Source organism: Loxodonta africana, chromosome 19 (assembly GCF_030014295.1).
Source record: "Loxodonta africana isolate mLoxAfr1 chromosome 19, mLoxAfr1.hap2, whole genome shotgun sequence".
Lineage (NCBI taxonomy): Eukaryota > Metazoa > Chordata > Mammalia > Proboscidea > Elephantidae > Loxodonta > Loxodonta africana.
Window position 1 is genome coordinate 3190519 of NC_087360.1, and position 23972 is coordinate 3214490.

At 52.2% G+C, this 23972-nt stretch overlaps 1 protein-coding gene across 1 annotated transcript in view; it reads right to left on the minus strand.

Annotated features, from left to right (window-relative positions):
- Window positions 1-202: 202 nt before the first annotated feature.
- Window positions 203-23972, minus strand: part of TMEM132C (transmembrane protein 132C) — a gene marked incomplete at its 5' end in the record, with an annotated part of 216742 nt that continues 192972 nt past the window's right edge. Inside the window, 4 exons of the mRNA XM_064272046.1 lie at window positions 203-1360; window positions 3556-3747; window positions 6421-6694; window positions 8857-9062. Of these exons, the coding sequence (XP_064128116.1) occupies window positions 203-1360; window positions 3556-3747; window positions 6421-6694; window positions 8857-9062 (1830 nt within the window). The remainder of the gene's footprint in view (window positions 1361-3555; window positions 3748-6420; window positions 6695-8856; window positions 9063-23972) is intronic.

Consider the following 23972-nt stretch of genomic DNA (forward strand, 5'->3'; position numbering starts at 1 on the left):
TGCCCACCAACTTCCAAAAACCCAGCATCTTCTACCACTAAAAAACCCTTGGTACAAAAACGTCCCTTCCCGGCTTCAAAACGGCCAGCTGTCTGCCATGGACTCCCAGCCCTGCCCTGCTGAGCCCACTCCAGCTCCTCCTGCCCCCCTGTGCCCGATTCTCAGGACCAGACAGATGGTGGGATAGCTGGGGGCTGGGAGCCTATGCCTTCTCTTTGAATTTCTCCCGGTAGTCTCTCAGGTCTCTGGAGCTGCCCGTGTCCTGGCACACCCACTTGATGTCCTCCTCGTGCCCGCCCAGGGTGGAGTTGATGGTGGGGCAGCCGTCGTCTGGGGGGATGGTGGTGAACGTGGTGAACTTGACCCGCTTCCTCCCAGAGGTGGGGGAGTGTAGGGGCTCGGCCCTGCCCCCAGAGTCCGCAGCACAGGGTGGTTGGCCCTGAGTGTGCCTCTGGGAGCCCCCATTGAGGAGGAGGTTGCCCTCCTCGCAGCACCCCAGCCCACGGTCCAGGATGGTAGTGTGCTCGTCCTGGGGCAGAGACAGGTCCCCAACACTCTCCACGAGCTCCGCCTCGTTCCCCAGCCACACCCAGTCGTGGGAGTGCGTTATGGGGGTCTGGCCTTCTGGGGGCACCTGCTTGTGCCTGAACTTGAGGGCAAAGGTGGCGCAGTTGATGAGGAAGACAAGGACGGCCAGACAGAAGACCCCCAGCAGGGCATACATGCCGATCTCCAGGTCGCTCAGCCCCCGAGGCGCCGGCACCAGCCCGCTCTCCTCCAGCCCAGCCCCCGCCCGGGGTGCGTCCACCTGGGCTGGGAAGTTGGTGAAGTCAATGGGGATGTTCTGTAGCTGCCCCTCCCCAGGCAGCCGACCCCCATCCAGCCGGCTGGTCCTCACCGCCTTGTTGTCCAGCAGCGACCGGGACGTGGTGGTGGCTTTCCGAAGCGCCCCCTCCTCGCGCCCCCCAGAGGGGCTGCCCAGGGGGTGCCCGTCCTGGCCCTTCTGCCGGCGGTCGCTGGCATGGTTCTCTATCTCCTCGTCTTTGTCATCCTGGCTGGGGCTGGATTCGGCCTTGTTCTGCCCAAACTTGACCCTCACGTTGCCGATGCCCACAGCCAGCACGCTCTTGCGCTTGAACTTCTGGCAGGCCTCTGCGATGGTCATGTCCACCCGGACCAGCGGCCCCTGGCCTTCGCCCTCAGCCACCACCATGGGCCACCTTGGGGAGCGGCCCTGGGAGACAGAAATGATGGCTTCGTTCAGGGAGCTGGGGGCCAGCGAGAAGTCCTTGGTGTCGTAAATGTCCAGGGGCGTCGCCGAGCCGTCACTGAACTGGAGCCACGTGCTGACCACCGCTTCCTAAGGGGAGACAGAGAGTGAGAGGTCTGCCCAGGGCACGCCCTGCTGAGATGGTTGCCTGCCCCCCCTGGAACAGGGGGCAGGACCCCAGCTCCAGACCCAGGGGCTGCTGAACCTGGGAGAAAGCATTCAGGCCACAGAAATCACCTTAATATAAACAAGAAGGACTGCAGACGTCCACTAACAGCCCCAGTGTAATCCTTATCAGAAAACAAAAACCCTGAGGTGCTCAGCTCCGATTGGCTTGCTTTACAAAGATGTCCTTGAACATGTTCACCAAAGTGTCTTCACAGAGAAGGACAGGGAGTCCCTGGGGATGCAAACGGTGAGCCCACTCAGCTGCTAACTGAAAAGCTGGAGGTTCGAGTCCACAGAGGCCTCAGAACAAAGGCCTGGAGATCTCCTCCTGAAAATCCAGCCATCGACAGCCCTATGGAGGAGCACAGTTCCACCCCAACACACACTGGGTCAGAGGGGACTCCAAGGCAGCTGGCTGGCTTCGGGTTCAGCTTTCCTCAGAACAAACAAGGTATATGGGGTAAGCACAGCCATGAGGCTTAAAACGCTTTCAGATTTTGTATTTAAAGTTGACATTATCAAGCCCAAGGTGCCAGCCTTTGACACCCTGAGGGCTGAGATAAAACACTGTTAACTCAGTAGGGAAAACCCTGGTGGCATAGTGGCTAAGTGCTATAGCTGCTAGCCAGAAGGTCGGCAGTTCAAATCCACCAGCTGCTCCTTGGAAACTCTCTGGGGCAGTTCTACTCTGTCCTATAGGGTGGCTGAGAGTCGGAATTGACTCGACGGCAATGGGTTGGGTTTGGTTTGGTAACTCAGTAGCCTAGCTCATCTTGGCTGACTGTTCATCTTGAATTAATTTTTCTTCACAAACTCTAGGCGGAGAAAGAACATAACATAAAATGAGCCCCCAGAATGGCAGATAATCTGAACTAAATAAACCCTCCAAATGCCCTGGGCTTACCAAAATCCATCTCCATCAGCCCCGCCATGTGACGGAGGCTCAGTGCTCCCGTTAGCCCATGGCAGCAGCATGGGAACACAGGGCTTTCTCAGGAGACGCCAAGTGTCTCCCCACAGATGAGAAATTGTGAATGTCTCCAAAGCACACAGGCCAGGAATGATGTGAAACACTGCCCTTTCAAGAGTCGTGTCCGCAGGTCAGATACCAACATCCCCCCGAGTCTGCCCTGAGGTCCCCCAGTAGTCTGAGGGAGAGAGGCAGCCCTGCCCCACCACGGAGGTGGTGATGCCCATCGTCCGCCCTGATTTACCACCCACTCAGCACACTGCAGCCCACTGTCTGCTCCTGCGTCCCTCGTTCCCCAGTTTCTTGCAAATCAGAACACAGGGCACCCATTCCCTGCCCTGGGGAAAAGCAAAGAAGCCCGGTGGGCTGGACTTGGAGTTGCAGGCATCCCAGGCCCCTCCAGCAGCCCCTGGCACCATCAAAGTCAGGTCGCGCCTGCCCCCTTGTGGCGGGTGGTCTCTAGAATGGCTCCCGCCCGAGATGTCGGTTCCCAACCCTCGGAACCTGGATATAAGGTGAGCTATCGCCTCCATGATGAGCTGTGTTATGCGGTACAGGTGACCTTAAGACGGGGGGATCTTCCTGGATTGTCGTCGTTGTCCGCAGTAAACCAGGTGCCATGGACTCAGCCTCGACTCCTGGTGACCACACGTGTGTCAGAGTAGAACTGCGTTCTACAGGGTTTTCAGTGGCCGATTTTTCAGAAGTAGATCACCAGGCCTTTCTCCCGAGGTACCTCTGGGTGGACTCGAATGCCCAGCCCGTCGGTCAGCAGATGAGGGCGTTAGCCGTTTACACCACCCGGGGAGGGTGAGGAGGACAGGTTTTATCCTGAGTGCAATGGGAAGCCATCGGAGGATGTTAAGCAGGTCAAAGGCATGATCTGATTCAGGTTTCTAAAAGACCTCTGGCTGCTGAGAGAACAGAGTGGAGGGGTAGGAGGCTGGGCCCCAGCTGTCCACGCATCCCCCTGTCCCCGTCACCTTGGCCAGTGTTACCTTAAAGAGGGAAGCCTTCGTCTGAATGACGACACGGGCCGTTCTGGAGCGTGGCTCAGCTAACCTGCCTGTTCCCCGCTACTCCCCTTGCTCTGGTCGGGCTCAGGCCCCACCTGCTCCCTCTGGCTTTCGGGAACCCACGCCCCTACCTGTTTGGGGGTCCGCAGCTGCTCCTCGGCCGTGGCCACAGCTGTGATGGCCTTGCCATTGTTGGGGCTGGGGTGGAGGGTGACGGACAGCCCAGCCACCAGCTGGATGGCCAGGTCTGTAACTGCCACCTTGTCATCTAACACAGTCACCGTCTTCTCCCCCAGGATGGAATCTGACAGTGGGGACAGGACCTGTGGGATGGGCAGACACAGACAGCCCGTCACACCTGAGTCCAGGGGTTGGAACTCTCCTCAGCAATGCTTCCTTCATCCAGGACACGGGCAAAGGGGCCGCATACCCACCTCAGCACACACTCTAGTCCACACTGCACCTGTGTGAATCAGGTAAAGTCAACCCCTCAGCACACAGTCTAGTCCACACCGCACCTGTGTGAATCGGGCAAAGTCACCCCCTCAGCACACACTCTAGTCCACACCGCACCTGTGTGAATCGGGTAAAGTCACCCCCTCAGCACACACCCTAGTCCACACCACACCTGTGTGAATCAGGTAAAGTCACCCCCTCAGCACACACCCTAGTCCACACCACACCTGTGTGAATCAGGTAAAGTCACCCCTCAGCACACACTCTAGTCCACACCGCACCTGTGTGAATCGGGTAAAGTCACCCCCTCAGCACACACCCTAGTCCACACCACACCTGTGTGAATCAGGTAAAGTCACCCCCTCAGCACACACTCTAGTCCACACCGCACCTGTGTGAATCGGGTAAAGTCACCCCCTCAGCACACACCCTAGTCCACACCACACCTGTGTGAATCAGGTAAAGTCACCCCCTCAGCACACACCCTAGTCCACACCACACCTGTGTGAATCAGGTAAAGTCACCCCTCAGCACACACTCTAGTCCACACCGCACCTGTGTGAATCGGGTAAAGTCACCCCCTCAGCACACACCCTAGTCCACACCGCACCTGTGTGAATCAGGTAAAGTCACCCCTCAGCACACACTCTAGTCCACACCGCACCTGTGTGAATCAGGTAAAGTCACCCCTCAGCACACACTCTAGTCCACACCGCACCTGTGTGAATCAGGTAAAGTCACCCCTCAGCAAACACTCTAGTCCACACCGCACCTGTGTGAAGCAGGTAAAGTCACCCCCTCAGCACACACTCTAGTCCACACCACACCTGTGTGAATCGGGTAAAGTCACCCCCTCAGGACACACGCTAGTCCACACCACACCTGTGTGAATCGGGTAAAGTCACCCCTCAGCACACACTCTAGTCCACACCACACCTGTGTGAATCAGGTAAAGTCACCCCTCAGCACACACTCTAGTCCACACCGCACCTGTGTGAATCGGGTAAAGTCACCCCCTCAGCACACACTCTAGTCCACATTGCACCTGTGTGAATCAGGTAAAGTCACCCCCTCAGCACACACTCTAGTCCACACCGCACCTGTGTGAATCAGGTAAAGTCACCCCCTCAGCACACACTCTAGTCCACACCGCACCTGTGTGAAGCAGGTAAAGTCACCCCCTCAGCACACACTCTAGTCCACACCGCACCTGTGTGAATCAGGTGACTTCATGCCCTCAGCACACACTCTAGTCCACACCGCACCTGTGTGAATCAGGTAAAGTCACCCCTCAGCACACACTCTAGTCCACACTGCACCTGTGTGAATCAGGTAAAGTCACCCCCTCAGCACACACTCTAGTCCACACCGCACCTGTGTGAATCAGGTAAAGTCACCCCCTCAGCACACACTCTAGTCCACACCGCACCTGTGTGAATCAGGTAAAGTCACCCCCTCAGCACACACTGTAGTGCACACTGCACCTGTGTGAATCAGGTAAAGTCACCCCCTCAGCACACACTGTAGTGCACACTGCACCTGTGTGAATCAGGTGACTTCATGCCCTCAGCACACACTCTAGTCTATGCCACGCCTGCGTGAGTCAGGTAAAGTCACCCCTCCCCCAAGTGCTGGGACACTGAAATGAGTATTAAAATCCACACAGTCTCTAAAAGGGAACAGCCCCTCCTGCCCAGGTGAGACATCTTTGTACAGCGTACAGCATACAGCCCGGTTAACCATCCGTGGTCATTCTGCTGACGGGACTTGTGGAGAGTTGCATACAGCCTGACTTCGTGCAGCCTGGACCATGGGCCATGTGATTTATGGGATTAACGAGGACTCCCACCACAACCTGTCCTCTGCAGAGTTTGACCTGCGGCTCCTCACATCAGCCAAAGCTGGGCGTGGGTATGCGGGGGACTGATAGGAGGACACCAGCTGCGTCCACACAGGGTGGTCCTGTAGGGTCTAGCGTGGCTTTGGAGGGGTGGGACTTGAGCACTACCCAGTCACCTTTTCTGGAATTCCACCAGAAATGTGGGTTTTCTTTGAGCAAAAGATAGGTGGTAAGTGTGCGGAGAGGGCTTGGTGAGTGAGTACAGGGCAGAAGCAGACAGTGGCTGAGAGAAAACGGGGGAAGGAAGGATGCAGCCTGACCGCTCGCTGGTGGGCGCCGTAGAGATGATACACTTACTCTAAGAGGTGTAGGAGGGGTGGATCTGCAAAGTGGGGCCTTGAGGGGCTCAGAGGTATGTGGGGGATTGGGGTGGTGGTGGGAACAGAGGGTGCGGCAGTTGACAGGGTGCTGTGGGTGCGAAGGGCATGTGGCCATTTCCTTCTCAGTTCTGTTGGAGGCAGAGTGGAGCTCAAAAAGCTGGTCCACCTGTGGTCCAAGTGCTAGCCTTCCGGCCCCTCTGTGACGCCAGGGACAGCCATCACAGCAGGCAAGGGTCCTCCACAACAATAGCCCACCCATCTTATGAGCCCCTCCGCTGGTCAGTGCTCAGGGCTGGGGAGGCAGGAATTCCAGCTCCTACCTGGATGGTCGTCATGCCAACCTCCCGCCCGACCAGGACCCCGCTGTCCTCGAGCGTGGCAATGCGGGGCTCCTCCAGCTTCATGAAGTCCGTCACCAGGTGGGTGATGTCGAGCTGCCAGTCGGGGCTCAGCAGGTGGTTCAGCTGGCCCCATGGGCCAGTACCCTCTGCCACAAACTGGGTGAGGACCCGCACCATGGCGTGCTGGTACTGGAGGGCACAGCCCCGGCCCCGCCGCTCCTCCTCATCCTCCTCCTCACTGTCCTGGGTGGGCCTTATGGGAAAGCAGAGGGAGACTTCAGCTCCAGAGATAGGACCAAGGTCCTCTGAGTAACATGCAGACAGGCAGGGGTCACCCACGCCAGCCTCGGCAAGATGACACCCAAGGCAAGAGCGCCAGTTCTTTCCCAGGTAGCTAGAGGGTTAGCAAGCTCCTTTCTGAGTACATTTATTGACAAATATTAGACTTCAGAGGTAATATTCACTAAGCCTGCACTGTCCATTAGCCATGTGTGGCTCTGTATATTTTAATTTAAATGAATGACAATTAAACAAAATTAAAAACCCAGTCCGTTAGTCACACTAGCCATTTGCATGTGCTCTGTTGCTAGTGGCTACCATATTGGACAGGGCAGTTCTAGAACATTCCACCCAAACAGAGTTCTATTGGATAACACTGTAGGACTTTCTTGAGATGTGCCAGGCCTTGTCATCTCCCACGTGTGGTAACTATTTTAATTCCATAAGACTATGAGGCAAAGCTAATTATTCTGATGTTTAGATAAGGAAACTGATGCCTAGAGGGGTCAGGAAGTTTGCCCAAGGCCACAAGCTGGTAAGCAGTAGAGCCTGTATTTGAACTCAGCCAGTCCCAGTTCTTCCCTCCTCAGGGACACGGAACAGCCATTGTCCTGGCCGCTCAGGACCACCAGTCTTCAGGACACGGAGCACACCCATTCTCTCTCTCTTTGTTTTTGTTGTTGAGAACATGCACAGAAAAACATACACCTATTCAGCAGTTTCTACATGGACAGCCCAGGGATGTTGATTACATCCATTCTCGCCCTCCTTTTCTGAAATGTTCCTCCCCATTAACATAAGTTCACTGCCCCCTAAATTTCCTATCTGTATCTTTCAAGTTGGTATTGTTCCTTTGATCCCATATAGGTAGATCTTAAAAGAGCTTACTGCTCAAACCAAAAAGCCCATTGTCATCCAGTTGATTCCAACTCATAGTGACCCTGTACGACAGAGAAGAACTGCCTCATAGGGTTTCCAAGCCATGGCTGGTGGATTTGAACTGCCAACGTTTTGCTTAGCAGCCCAGTGCTTAACCACTGTGCCGCCAGGGCTCCATACTGCTCAAGGAAGATATTTTTTACTAGTTAAACTAAACTACTATTTCATACTCATTCTCTTAGCCGCTCAGGACCACCAAGTTGTGCATGGACTCTTGGCCGCTCTCTCCCAAGCAGGCCAACCCTTCATGTCTTCCCATAGAAAATGAATTCCACAGCCCCCTTTCCAGTTACTCTTCTCGAGGTGTACTCGAATTTGTCCCTTAAAATGAAATGGTTTGGGATGAAGGATTTCAGGCAGGGAACCAGCAACTCAGCTACTGGCCTCATCCAGCTAACATAGGCTGAAGTGGGGCCCACAGAGACAGGAGCTCCTGAAAGGATGAAACCAGAACTCCTACGTGTCACAACCCAGAACCACACAATATAAATAAGTTAGAGGGTCTGTTTTGTTTATATTTAAGTAAGCCTACTGTCAGCACAAATGCAATTAAATTTTATCCCGTAACGTGATTTGCAGAGAGCTTTTCAAGCTTATATTCACAAAGCACAGGAGAAGGATTTGCCACTTCACTTGGAGCAAATAAACCAGGCCTCAAACTCCCTGGGGGCGGAGGGGTTAGACAACTTACGACTTCCCTTGTGACATCCTGGGCCACTTTCAAGGGGCGGTGTAACAGAAGCCCAGGTGCAGCCTCCAGACAACCAGCCGCTGAGCACCCTTTGTGGCTGCCTGAGTTACCCTGCAGCCTTGCTTTCCTCAGGGGCTTCTTGTTAGGGTTTGGGGACATGATAACCCCTCTGATCAAACTAGCACCTGCCCTGCACCAGGTCCACGACTAGCTCCTTCAGGGTTACGGTCAGCAGAGAAAGCCATTATTATCATGGCACAGAGCATCACCCAGAACCCGAGTGGCCCAAATCGTTAAATGCTCAACTACTAACTGAAAGGTTGGAGGTTCGAGTCCACCCAGAGGCAACTTGGAAGAAAGGCCTGACAATCGACATCTGAAAAATCAGCCACTGAAAACCCTATGGAGCACAGTTCTCTGATGCATGTGGGAACACCATGAGTCAGGGTCAACTAGATGGCAAGTGCTTTGGCTTGGTTTTGGAGCCTCTCCTGGCTTGGGCTCACCTCTTACTGGCCATGATGGGAACCCTCCAGCCTTTAATCTGGCTCAGCTCAGTGTCAGAGACCTCGATCTGCAGAGGCAGCCGGGGTACCCACACAGTGATGTGCAGGGGGGCACTCAGGTGCTGGTACGTAAAGTTCACCACTGCGTCCACTTTGCCTTTCATCTCCTTGCCGTTGACGAAGACGTAGTCACAGCGGTCGGACACCTGCAAAGACAGAGGGAGGGGGTGGAGGAGACGTTCACGGGGCCCAGGAGACCACCTTGCTTCCCTTTGTCCTGTTCCTTGGCAAAACACCGTGTTCATTGAGCTTGCTCCCAAAGTAGAGCCTGAGACAAGGGTTCAGTGCAGGCAGCTTACTTGAGAGGCAGCCCCAAGGAGCAGGGGTGAGAGAGACAAGGAAAGAAGAACAGGCGATAGAAAGGCCCATTATTTTGGTAAATTTGATTGTAGTAATATATTTTTTCCACATAAATTTGCTGTATGAACCATTTGTGGTGTATAATCCAACTACTCCCAAGCCTTTTTCATAACCCCAAACAGAAGCTTGTGGTGCACTTTGGAGGTGGCTGCTGTGCGTTGGGCTCAGTTTCTCCAGGGCCTCAGGAGAAGCATCTAGAATTGTCGACCTGATGAATAAGAGGTGGGAGTACTTATCTACCGGCTCCTATCTCCCACCAGTCAGGAGCTACCTCCTGGGGCACTTTCAGGGTATGATTGCACCAGGCCAGTGGCATCTGGGAAGGCTCTTCCAGGCAGCAGAAAGAGACATGCAGGGGGACTCTCCAGTCACAAAGTGAGCCTGGACTTGCACGAAGCTTCCCACTGCAGCTGTGGCTGAGAGCTGAGGAGGGGCCCGTGTGATATCTGCAAAACTAAAGTCCTTGAATGCAAGAAGTACATCTTATTCCCTGTTGGTCTGTTGGATCCCAGCACCAACTGATCATGAGTCAGGAGCTCAGCAAAGCATAGACTGGATGGATGGATGCATGGATGGACAGATTGATGATGGATGAATGGATGGGTGGGTGAATAGATATGTGTATGTGTGAATGGGTGGTTGGACAGATGCACGGATGGACGGACAGACGGAGGGATGGATGGATGGATGAGTGGAGGGATGGATGGGTGGATGAAAAAATACATGGATAGATATATGCATGTATATATGTATGGATGGATGATGGATGGATAGAGGGACAGATTGATGATGGATGAAAAGATAGATGAGTGAATGGATTATGCATGGATGGATGGATGGCTGAATGGATGGATGGACAGACTAATGGGTAGATGGAGGAATAGATGGGCGAATGAATTCGTACATGAATGGATGGATGAATAGATGGACAACTAAATGGGTTAAGTATGTACGGATGGATGGATGACAAAAGGATGGATGGGCAGACTGATGGGTGGATAGATGAATGGATGGGTGAATGGATTCATGCATGAATGGATGGATGGATGAACAGTTCTTTCTTCATGGGGACACCTGCTTCGGCGCAACCAAACAAGGGAAAGCTGAGGCGAGAGACTGAAAGGAAATGGTGCCCAGACCATCAGGAACACCATAAGATAATTTGAAAGCTTCCAAAAGGATCTCAGGTAGTGGTTCCTAACTGTCTTGGGGCCACTGATATGCATATAAAGCTCATTCTTGCTAGGCAAATTCACACACATACAGTCTTGGGTAAAACTGCAGAATTAATGAAGTCACTCGTGAACTGCTCACACAGCACTATGTTATAACTGTCCATTTGCTTATCCGCCTCTTTCTAGACTGTGGACTCCTAAGTGAACAGGATCCCCTTGTGTGGGGGAGGGCTTAAAAACACCCAGTGCTGAGCAATGAGCTCTTTGTGATATGACACCCTGTTTCCCCGGTTCAGGGCACTATGGACGGCCACTCTGGGCCCAGTTTTCATCTTCAACCTACATTTGTATCTGGAGGGCAGCTGGTGAGGGCTGGGCTGAGAGAATTTCTCCATCTGGCCGAGACAGTGGCGCAGAGCACCTGGGAGGGGGTGCAGGGATGGATCTTCTCACTTATGGTCAAGATTGGTTTAAAAATGTTTACATGTTGACTAAGGACAGAAACCAATTTTCGTTGCTGTCCCAGGCTTGTCATTAGGAGGTGAACACCATCCAGGATTTGGACAGACGTTAGCATAACAGCCCAGTAAGAGTTCTATCAGTAATCACTTCTTTAATCAATGTTGTAATTCACAGGCCATTGACTTGCCTCATTTATTACCTCTCTGAGCCCTGGTGAGAGGGAGCCAGGCCGCTCCAGAAGATATGAACAATTAAAAGGAGGCCAAGAGTACGAAGTTGCTGTGCATGAAAGAGTCACTGTCACTGCTATCCCTGACGGTGTCACGAATGTCTGGGGGAGGCTCGGCACATTAATCATCTCCTGAGTGACCAGAGGTGGAAGCCTCCGGATCACAAAATGAGATGTTCGCCTGCACAAAGGAACCTAAGCTCCACAAGGATCTTGTAAGTCCCTTGGGCTCGTTTCTGGGAGTCTCTTGCATCCTGCATTGAGGGTGGGCTGCCCACTGAGAAAATTTCCCACTGGTCTCTGCTTGCTCTGATGTTAAAAAATGACGACTGAATGCTTCGAAGGTCAGCGGAGCGAGGGCGGGGGTTTGGGGACTATGGCTTAAGGGGACTTCTAAGTAAATTGGCATAATAAACTCTATTATGAAAACATTCTGCATCCCACTTTGAAATGTGGCATCTGGGGTCTTAAATGCTAACAAGCGGCCATCTAAGATGCATCAATTGGTCTCAACCCACTTGGATCAAAGGAGAATGAAGAACACCAAGGTCATACGATACTATGAGCCCAAGAGACAGAAAGGGCCACATGAACCAGAGACCTACATTATCCTGAGACCAGAAGAACTAGTTGGTGCCCGGCCACAACTGATGACTGCCCTGACAGGGAGCACAACAGAGAACTCCTGAGGGAGCAGGAGAACAGTGGGATGCAAACCCCAAATTCTCATAAAAAGACCAGACTTAATGGTCTGACTGAGACTAGAAGAATCCTGGCGGTCATGGTCCCCAAACCTTCTGTTGTCCCAGGACAGGAACCATTCCCGAAGACAACTCATCAGACATGGAAGGGACTGGACAATGGGTTGGAGAGAGATGCTGACGAAGAGTGAGCTACTTGTATCAGGTGGACACTTGAGACTGTGTTGGCATCTCCTGTCTGGAGGGGAGATGGGAGGGTAGAAAGGGTTAGAAACTGGCAAAATGGTCACGAAAGGAGAGACTGGAAGGAGGGAGCGGGCTGACTCATTAGGGGGAGAGTAAGTGGGAGTATGGAGTAAGGTGTATATAAGCTTATATGTGACAGGCTGACTTGATTTGTAACTTTCATTTAAAAAGCACAATAAAAAAATATTAAAAAAAAAAAACGACGGCTGAAGCCACGGCAGCGACGGGGCCAGCGACCGGCAGGTTGTAGAGTTTGGGTTGAGCAGCACCTGTTCAGTTGTCATGTTCTATCGTCGAGTCCTTTTTGAAAATTTTAGATTTGTTTTTATTGTGGCAAAGATGCATGTAACAAAACACGCCTCGATGCAGCATCTTTTAAATGCACAATTCATTGAGATGGATTTCGTTCAATCGCATTGTACAAGCGTTCTCACTGTCCTTTTCCAGTTGGTTCCACCATCATAAAAGAAGTTCAGCGCCCCCGACACAATGACCACCGCCCCCGGTGACCACTAATAAACTTTGGTCTCAATGCACTTGCTTTTTTCATCTATGTAGGATCATATTTGTCCTTTTGTGACTGAATTGTTTCACTCAGCATATTGTTTTCACAATTCATCCATGTCATGGCATGTATCAGGACTTTACGACTTTTTTTAATTTCTGTTTATGGCTGTACACACACTATGCCATTGTGTGCGTATACCACGTTTTGTTTATCCACTCATCTGTTGATGGACATTTCAGCTGTTGCTGCCTTTTGGCTATTGTGAACAATGCTGCAGTGAACACTGGTGTACAGGTTTCTGTTTGTGTTCCTGCCTTCCCTTCTTCTAGGTACACACCTAGGATTGGGATTGCTGGGTCATAAGGTAGTTCTACATTCAGCTTTTTGAGCAACCACCACACTGTTTTGCACAGCAGCTGCACCATTTCCCATTCCCACCAGCAATGCATGAAGGTTCCAGTTTCTCCACGAGCCTTGGCGACGTCCTGATGATATCACCTGCCCCCTAGGGGAGAGGCTGGGGGCATGTTCCAAGGGAAAGCAAAGGCATCTTCTCCACATGGTCGGAGCACCTGAGCAAATCAGATGAACACCTGCAGGAGACCTGAATGACTGGTACCTGAGTAACCTCAGCCTGAAAGACCGATCTGTTAATGATTGTTTTGGACTGGTAAAATGATTGGGAAGGGGAAGTTATCCTCCAAACATGAAAGAACCATGGCTAGAAAAGCCAGGGGGTGGCCTGTGGTGCGACTGATTACTTTTATGTGGCCTTTCTAGCCATGGTCTTGTGGCTCCCACCCAGGTGACTGGGCGGGACTGTGTGATGGAGTGATTGTGGCCCATCAGAGGCACGTCATACCACCAAGAAACAAGAGCCAGGAGAATAGCACATCCTTTGGATCCAGGGTCCCTCTGCCGAGAAGCTCCTCAGCCGGGGAAGATTGATGACAAGGATATTTCCCCAAAGCTGGCAGAGAGAGAAAGCCTTCCCTGGGATAGGCACCCTGAATTCAGACTTCTAGCCTCCTAGACTGTGGGAGAATAAATTTCTCTTTGCTAAAGCCATTCACATGTGGTATTTCTGTTACAGCAGCACTAAGTAAGACAGAATTTGGTCACACAAAAGACATCCAACCATTGATGTCTCATGGGACTCTGTGTCTGAATCCTCCTCCAGCCAGCAGGGTTCTCAATCTTGAGGTAGCACCAGGGTCACTGTGGGGAGGTTGGGGGTTATTAATACAGATTCCTGGGCCCCGCCCCAGAGTCTCTCATTCAGTAGGTCTGCAGGGGGCCTAAGAATTTGCATTTCTACAAAGTCCCAGATGCTGCTGGCCCGGGGACCACACTTTGAGTCCTGCTCCTTGAACTAATACAGTTGACCCTTCCTCTGTGTTCACGCGGCATCTTATGTTTGTTGTTGTTGTTAGGTGCCGTCGAATAGATTCCAACTCACAGCGACCCCGTGTGACAGAGTAGACTGCCCTGGTGGCACAGTGGTTAAGAGATTGGCTGCTAACCAAAAGGCTAGCTGTTCGAATCCACTAGCTGCTCTTTGGAAACCCTGAAGGACAGCTCTACTCTGTCTGGTAGGGTTGCTATGAGTTGGAATCAACTCGACAGCAATGGGTTTGGGTTTTGTTTTTGTTTTTTTTTTTCATAATCTTTAGAGAAGCAGATGGTCAGGTCTTTCTTTCACGGAGCTGCTGGGTTGGTTCGAACCACTGACATTTCAGTTAGCAGCCAAATGTTTAAGTATTGTGCCACCAGGGTTCCATGGGATTTTATACATCCCGTAGTTACTGTAATTCTTCCGTTAGGATGTTTTAAACCCCACCTTTGTGCTAAAACCAAAAACCAAACCCACTGCCGTCGAGTCGATTCCGACTCATAGCGAGCCTCTAAGTCAGAGAACTGCCCTGTAGAGTTTCCGAGGAGTGCCTGGCGGATTCCAACAGCCGACCCTTTGGTTAGCAGCTGTAGCACTTAACCACTATGCCACCAGGGTTTCCCCTTTGTGCTAAGGACTCTCAAAATCCTGTCTTCACGTGTCCAGCCGCTCACTCAGCACCTCCACTGGGTCTGTAATCAGCATTTCAAACGAAACGTGTTCAAATATCAGCTCCTGAAACACTGTTCTAGCCACTTAGGGGGCAGGGGCTGGAAGTGGAAGTTAAGTTCAGACACAGAAGAATTAAATTTGCATTTCTTGCACGTTTCAATTTGTGTACCTGCTCCGTAATATAAAATATCAACACCCCCTTGCTTTACATTTTCAACGTGCTTCCTCCACCATTCTCACCCTCAGTCACTTCTGGAGCTACAGGCAGCATGAATGAATGAATGAATGAATCAGTGTATGAATCAGAGACCGTAAACCATGGCCCTGGGTCCCACGTGGCCTGCAGTATCTTAAACATATCAAGTTAGTCGCCAACACTGAAAAACCATTGCATTCGTCCTTGTTACAGGGCTGTGCCCTGGAAGCACTGGAGTTCTCTGCCCTGGTGCCAGGATGGAGGGGTGGGGGCGCTGGGAGGGCTGTCACCTGTGCCCGGTGTTACAAGCATTGAAAGCGTGCCCCCAGCCCTCAGCAGGCTGCCTCCCTCTGGTGTCTGTTTCCTGCTCTGCCGTCCACACCCAGCACCCAGGGGTTGTGAGTGCCAGGGGTTATCATTATTACTTTTGCACTGTAGCCCCAACCCGCCAGCCTGCACTTCCACCAACAGGGGTAGGCTGTGGGGTGGCTGGGGAGCGTGGCCCTGGGGACTGCCCTGCATATTACATCTTCATGCAAACAACGCGGTTCTCAGCAGAGAATCGAAGGGCCAGAACTGGTCACAGCATCTCCAGGGTGGAGTGTTGCCAAGGCAACCACGGCAGTGGGCGGGGGAAGAGGTGCTCAGGTATCTGGGTCACTGAGCGCTCCCCACACCAGGGACACTCAGCCGACTGCTCACACATCGCCTCTGACGCCCACCCACCACACGGGCGCATGTGCACACACACACAGACACACAGAATGCACCCCTGCTCACAGATACAGACACAGAGAGACACACAGACATATACATATATACACACAGATGTACACACAGACACATAACTCACACACAGACACATAACTCACACACATACACACAGACATACACCCCCACACACAGATACACAGACACAGAGAGACACAGATACATACATATACACACACAGATGTATACACAGACACAAATAGACACATAGACTCACACACAGACACACAAGTACACACATATATACATGTAGACACACAGAGATACAGAGACACGCGCACACAGTTGCACACATACACACACGCACACACACACCTGTCAGAGGTTGGTGTTGATGGGAAAGCCGGGCTGGGTTGGAAGGTAGGAGGAGAAGGGCTTCTGTGGGTAAGTGCCTGTTCTATAACAAGAGCAAACACCGAGGATCCGTGATAAGAGGTTCCATGGGTCTTTATGTGTTTATAAGTGTCCGCTATAAACATACAAAAGGATCTGCCATTTCCATCATATCCCTATTACCAATGTGGAAACTGAGGCATGGGAAGTGGGTGCAACTTGCCCAAGACGACAGCGCCTGTCATCAGCGAGTCAGGCCTCCAGGCCCAAAGCTTTGCTCTTCATGCACCGTCCTGGGGCTGTGTGACTGAGCTGTCCCTTCTGACTTGTCCCCGTCTCTCCCACCGTGGATGGAGGCTATCGCCCTTCCCGGCAGATGGCAGGCCTGGCCCTAAGGGATGGGCCAGCGTGGCCAGGCTAGATGACACTATTCGAGACATTATGAGCTATTCCGTACATGTGGTTCACATCTGCAATCAGCTGACTCCAAGTAAAGGAGACCACCCTCGATAATGTGGGTGGGCCTCATCCAATCAGTTGAAGAACTTCAGGGCAAAAACAGATTTTCTAGGAAGACTGAGTCCACCTGAGGGCTACAGCATAGAAATCCTGCCTGGGTCCCCAGCCTGCTGCATCCAGGTGCTGGACTGGATGGTCCTCACAATCCCATGAGCCGGTTCCTTAGAGTAGATATCTCTCCCCGTCTCGGTCATCTAGTGCTGCTATAACAGGAATACCACAAGTGGACGGCGTTAACAAACAGAAGTTTATTCTCTCATAGTCTAGGAGGCTAGAAGTCCGAATTCAGGGCGTCAGCTCCAGGGGAAGGCTTTCTCTCTCTGTCGGCTCTAGGGTAAGGTCCTTGTCTCTTTGGGCTTCTGCTCCTGGGCAAGGCTCCCCCATCTCTGCTTGCTAGCTTGCATTTCATCTCTTTTATATCTCAAAAGAGACTGACTCAAGATATACCGTACACTGATCATGCCTCATTAACATAACAAAGACAGCCCATTCCCAAATGGGATTATAACCATAGGCATAAAGGTTAGGATTTACAACACATATTTTGGGGGATACAATTCAATTCATAACACTCCCCTTTCCCTCTCTCTCTCTCTGGGTGGTGCAAACGTCTAAAGCACTCGACTACTAGCTGGAAGGTTGGTGGTTCAAACTCACCCAGAGGTGCCTGGGAAGACAGGCCCTGGCCATCTGCTTCCGAAAGGTCACAGCCTTGAAAACCCTGTGGATCAGTTCTACTCTGCAACGCACGGGGTTGGAGTTGACTTGATGACAACTAACATGAACAACATATACATATACATGTGTGTATGGGTGTCTCTGGGCGTTGCAGACAGTTAAAGCACTCGGCTGCGTACCAAAGTTTGGTGGCTCCCAGAATGCCTTGGAAGCAAGGCCTGGAGATCTACTTCCAAAAAATCAGCCATTGCAAACCCTAAGAAAAACAGCTCTGCTCTGACACACGTGGGGTCGCCATGAGTAGTAGACACAAGGCAACGGGCTGCTGGTCCAGGGTTGGGGAAGCTGCCCCATGACAGCCGCCTGCCTGAGTGGTGACCACCTGAGTCCCGGCCATCAACACCCAACTTTGGGCCAAAACCTCCCCTCCTGCTGCCAGCCCCTCGGTGGGTACCCCTAACTTTGGCACAACGTGTTCTTCTCCCGCAGCTGCCAGAGCCCAGGCTTTACATTTTAAGGCGGCCTCCGCCGCAGTTCAGCACTTCTCATTGCTAAAGTGCATTACGGCTGCTTTTCTGACATCTCTGGGAGAGAAGGAAAAAGATAAAGGTAGAGAAAAGCCAGAATAAGCAGTATTTTCGAGGCAGTTTCTACGCACTCCCTCCTTTCCTTGCCCCTTGCAGCAGGGGCCGACAGCATGCCAGAGCCAGGCAGATAAATCACACTTTATCCAACTGACAGCGCACAGCGCTGCCAAGACCTGGAGCATCGTGTCGTTCTGGTCTCGGGACTTCCATCCACTTGGGGCTGGTGGTGCGGCCGGGGCGGGGCCGGTGGGGGGGTGGCAGGCTGCCCACCCCACTTGGACCAGTGAGAGAGAGGCAGAGAGAGAGAAAGTGAGGAAGAGAGAGCGACGGAGAGAGAGAGAGAAAGGGAGGGGGCAGAAAGAGGGAGAGGCGGAGAGGGAGAGAGCCGGAAAGAGTGAGGGAGAGATGGGGGAGGCAGGACTGCTAAGCCACCTTGAACAGTGGGGCCCACCAGTTGGTCCTTGAGCCAACTCCAATTCATGGCGTGGAGTAGAACTGCTCCATGGGGCTTTCAATGGCTGATCTTTGCTAAGTAGATAGCCAGGCCTGTCTTCCAAGGTGTCTCTGGGTAGACTTGAACCAAGTAACCCAGTGTGTTAACCATGTGCACCCTCTAGGGACTCCAATCAGGTCCACAGGAAGGCAGCTTCCCAGACAAAAGGAAGTGCCTCATATGCATCTTAGGGACATGAGTTTGGGGCCAGACAGACTTGCATTTGATTTGGCAGATACTTCACTGCTCTAAGCCTCATTCGGAGTCCCTGGTGGTACTAACAGTTACCACACTTATCTACTAACCACGAGGTTGGAGGTTTGCGTCCACCTAGAGGTGCCTGGGAAGAAAGGCCTGGAGATCTATTTCCAAAAAATCAGCCATTGAAAGCCCTGTGGGGTACAATTCTGCCCTGACACTCACGGGGCCGCCACGAGTCCGAATCAATTCCACAGCAGCGAGTTGTTGTTTTGTTGTCGTTTCCCCTCACTCTTTAAGCCAATTCTCGAGCCTGAACCATTCCATATCTGTGTGGTTTTCCCTGAAGACATAACGAGCCCTTTGGAGGCTGGTATAAAAGGCTCCACCTTACGCACCAAACCCTTGTTCTCAGGTTGCTCTCAGCAGAGGGTCACAGAGGGGTAGGAGTGATAGCATCTGGCAGGAGAAAAAGCAAGACCCAGAAGAGAACTGTTTTCCAGAATTGAAAGCTCCCTGAGGGAAAGCAGGTACCCAGATCCCAACCTAGACTTCCCCGGCCTGGGGTGCATGGATTTAGCCAGCAACTTCATCTGCACGAAGACCCTTCATCCCCAGCCACACAGACTCCAGGGCTTGCAGACCTCTGTCCCCAGTTAAGCAAATCCAGACAGAGCTCCAGTTGGCACCACTAAAATCTGACTCATAAATGCACTGTGCTGTGTTGTGCGAAAGCCTTTTATTAAAACAGTCTTCTTTGTAACTTAAGGGAGAGGGTCAGGACAACCTGCTCTTCTCTGGCCAGTGCCGTGGTTTATTTTTACCATCAACCTCTCCCAGGAATGGATGTGGCGTAGCTCTCATCTGTCCGGTCGAAGGCTCTGGGTCTGTTTCCTACAGAACTTTCGGTGATGACGGACAAGTTCTTTATGTTCCAATAGCAGTCCCCGGGTGGTGCAAACAGTTGACGTGCTCGGCTGCTAAGCGGAAGGTTGGAAGTTCAAGTTCACCCACAGGCACCTCAGGAAAAAAGGCCTGGTGATCTACTTCTGAAAGGTTAACCATCGAAAACCCTAAGGAGCATAGCTGTACTGTGACGCACATGGAGTCGCCATGAGTTGGAGTCGACTCCACAGCGTGTGGTTTTTGCCACACGTGGCTACTGAACGGAGCCCTGGTGGTGCAACGGTTAAGCACTCAGCTGCTAACTGAAAGGTCTGCAGTTTGAACCCCCTAACTGCTCTGCAGGAGGAAGATGTGGCTCTCTGCTTCTGTGAAGACTGCAGCCTTGGAAACCCGAGGGGCAGTTCTGCCCTGTCCTGTAGGGTAGCTATGTGTTGGAACCGACCGGAGGGCAATGGGCGTTTTGGTCTGCTGGCCAGTGAACAGCTGAAATGTGGCTAGTGAATTTTAACTTTTATCTGATTCTGACCAATTTCAACTTAAGGAGCACACATGGCAGGTGGCCACCATACTGCGCAGCGCATTTGGGGTGAATCCCACCATCGTCTGTGAGGAGAACCCCATCCTCTTGTCCTTGCCTGAGCCCGTGGGTGGCCTAAGACCATCACAGGCTCAGCGATCAGGCACAAGTGAGTTTCAATCCTGGCTCTGCCACTTATCAGCTGTGTGGCTTCAGGCAAGTCACTAAACCTGTCTGGGCCTCAGTTTCCTCATCTGTGAACTGAGGCTTACAATAGGACCACTCACATACTTGCCAGAGTGATCAACTTAAAATCCAGACCAAAATGTCCTGTAGCAACCTACTGCTTTTAGAGTAAAATGACATTCCGACCATGGTGACTCGAAGGCCCTAGACAACCTGGCCCCTGGCTACTTTTCCACCTCGCCTCTCTCTGCTCTCCTCCTCACCCCCCAGGCTCCTGCCCCCCTGGCCCTTTTTCTGTTCCTTGGATGCCAGAGCTTGTATATACCCGAGGGCCTTTGCTCTCGCTGTTCCTTCTGCTCGGGAAGCTCTCAGGTCAACTGTGTGTCCTCAGAGAGGCTGCCCTGGTAACCTCTCCTTACCCCACTGCCCTATGAGGCGCTCCTCGGAGCATTTGTCAATGTCTGGAGTCATCCCGTGTATCAGGTGTGTTTACCTATTTATTTTCTGTCTCTCCTACTGTCAGTAAAGTGATAGATTCTTCTTGTTTCATCAGACAGTGACCATAACCCATTTCAGATGTCCGTGTTCAGGGCCCATACAAATAGACTTAGTGAGGTTTGCTAATTTAGGATTAAAGGTCTGTCCTCCCACTTCTCCACGTGGGTGTCATAAAACATTTCTCTCTCCCTTAACTTAGTGGAAGGGCCCTCTTTCCCCTGCTGACCACAAGATTGTCTCAGGGGTGAGGAAGGTCCTGGGGTCCACCCCACCCCATGTAAAAGAAAGCCTGCAGTGTAGACAGAATAAGGAGCTGCTGTTGGCCGTGCGTCGAGCAAATGCAATTCTGAGGGACAGAAAAGTCTATTTATATTCCAAATCTGTGGTTTATTTCTCTTTAGCCAGGGATTTAAAAAAGAAAAGAATTGCTGTTTAGTCAGAGTAGGACAACTGTGTTCCACCGGGTTCTCGATGGCTGATAATTTTCAGACGGAGATAGCCAGGACCTTCTTCGGAGGGACCTCTGGGTGAACTTGAACCTCTAACCTTTTGGTTAGCAGCAGAGTGCTTAACCGTTTGCACCACTGTGGGACTCTAAGGATGGGGGCTGTTTAGTCATTTCCCACACCTATTTCTCTGGCAAACATGCAGCTGCTCGTTCCTTGGGGTGCAGGGCCTCTGTCCAGGGGAGCAGGACTTTGGGCTCTGGAGAGTAAGCAGCATGTGCTGGGGACAACAGGAGCATGGAGTGGGACGGACGTGGTGGAGACGAGGCTGAGGGACAGATCACGCAGGGCCGTGCAGGTCGTGGCAGGTTCTTGTAGAGCAATAGGGAGCCACGGATTGCTCCTCAGGAGGGCAGTGGCTGAAAAGGCTGCCCTGGATTCTGCAGATTGCTGTGCCGACCTTGAGCTCCTTTTCTTTGGAAGCAGAGGGTGCTTGCAGACACAGACCGCCAGCATTCCTTCCAGTCCCTCGGGCAGGGGAAGCGCGGATGGAAAACCCTTCCTGCCTTGGGCAGACGTGGCCCCATCTTCCTATTGGGGTGTACCCCTACGTGGTAGTAAACCCACAGGCTCTTTAAAAACTCAGGCTACACCTGAAGATACTGGCTGTCTCCAGAAGGCTCTCTCCTCTCTCAAGGAAATCGATAGTAAATTTGGCAGAGAGGAAGTTTAGTGCTGACAGGAGCCAACACTCAGGGAAAAGGTAGCTGCTGCCCAGGAGAGGTTATCAACCGTGTGGGGAGCTAACGGATGCACCTCAGTCACCAGGGACGGCGGACCTGCCAGGTGCCCACATGCATTGCTTTTATCCTGGCACTGAGATCCATTAGCTGGAATCGTGTCCTGGAGGTCAGACAGGCTGCACTGGAAATTCAATAAACGAACTTTCTCTAATAAGGTTTTAAATCAGGGCACCCTGGCCCCATGTGGGCAGCGCCCTCAACCTGTGGCTGAAGAAGTCCCGGGGAATGTGTGGAGGCAGTGTGGGGCCCCAGGGACAGTAGGGAGGGGCCATCTAGCATGAGTGTCTTTAGAACAAGGGGAGCCCCACAGAGGACGATGGATGAAGAGGAACAATGTCAGCGGCCACGTTCATAGCCATTGTTCCCACACTAGGGCCACAGTGGCTCAGTGATAGAACTCTCTTCTTCCAGGCGGGGGGCCCAGGTTCCATTCCAGCCAGTGCCCCTCATGCGCAGCCACCACCCCTCTGTCACTGGAGGCCTGCGTGTTGCTGTACACGGAACAGGTTTCATCAGAGCTTCCAGACTAAGACTAGGAAGAAAGGCCTGGCGATCTGCTTCTGAAAACTCAGCCAATGCAAACCCTGTGGATGACAGTGGTCTGATCTGCAACAGGTCATGGGTACAGCACAGGACTGGGCAGCATTTGTTCCATCCTGCACTGGGTCACCATGAGTCATGGTGGACTCAACCACAGCTGACACAGTCCCCCTACTAACTGGCTCAAGTGTCCCCTCCTCAAAGAACACGCCATCCAAAGCAGCCCCGCGCACAGGTCACTCTCCAGAGTATAACCTGGTTCATGGTCCCCCTCACCACGTGTGCTGTTCTACGTGTGTCCTCACTGTCTCCTCCTCCGTCAGGACAGCACCACGTGTGCTGTTCTACGTGTGTCCTCACTGTCTCCTCCGTCAGGACAGCACCACGTGTGATGTTCTACGTGCCTCCTCACTGTCTCCTCCTCCATCAGGACAGCACCACGTGTGCTGTTCTACGTGTGTCCTCACTGTCTCCTCCATCAGGACAGCACCACGTGTGCTGTTCTACGTGTGTCCTCACTGTCTCCTCCTCCATCAGGACAGCACCACGTGTGCTGTTCTACGTGTGTCCTCACTGTCTCCTCCTCCATCAGGACAGCACCACGTGTGATGTTCTACGTGTGTCCTCACTGTCTCCTCCTCCATCAGGACAGCACCACGTGTGCTGTTCTACGTGTGTCCTCACTGTCTCCTCCATCAGGACAGCACCACGTGTGCTGTTCTACGTGTGTCCTCACTGTCTCCTCCTCCATCAGGACAGCAGCACGTGTGATGTTCTACGTGTCTCCTCACTGTCTCCCCCTGTCAGGACAGCAGCACGTGTGATGTTCTACGTGTCTTCTCACTGTCTGCCTCCTCTGTCAGGACAGCACCACGTGTGATGTTCTACGTGTGTCCTCACTGTCTGCCTCCTCCGTCAGGACAGCACCACGTGTGATGTTCTACGTGTGTCCTCACTGTCTGCCTCCTCCGTCAGGATAGCACCATGTGTCATGTTCTACAGGTCTCCTCACCGTCTGCCTCCTCTGTCAGGACAGGGTCAGGTTCCCTGAGGGTGGGGATGATACGCAGAACGATACACAGCAAATGGACCAATAATCTTTGTTTTATGAATCACTACCATGAATTTGGGAAAACACTGTATGCTGTCCAATCCAAGGCAGCATTCCTTATAGACCATAATTAACAAAACCACTGGCAGTCACAGTATGTCCCGTCAGTGACTGCAGGCCATATCTTTAGTGTTTTAACGAGCATGTTAGGTGCCATAGTGCCGTTGCTTGGGCACTGGAAGTGCTTGGTGGATGCTATAGTTCTCCTCCTATTATCGTTCCTGGATTGTGCTGGGTCAGTCCCGGCCCTTCCCTGGGCTTCTATCCTTCCATCTGTTAAAAGTAAATCAGCATGGATGTCAATGTCCAAGGCTTCTCCTGTTCAAATGCTACAACTCCTGTTAGCCCAAGCATTGGAATCGGTGCAGGCCCAGAGTATATGAGGCAGCTCATTTTCCAGATGCTTAGTTTTTTTTTTCAAGGTGCATCCCAAGGGGAGAAGGACGACACAGAAAGGCACAGGATGACTCCATTTCTGCAAACAGGCCATGAGAGAAAAATTCTTATTTGTGTGTGTTTAATATGCAT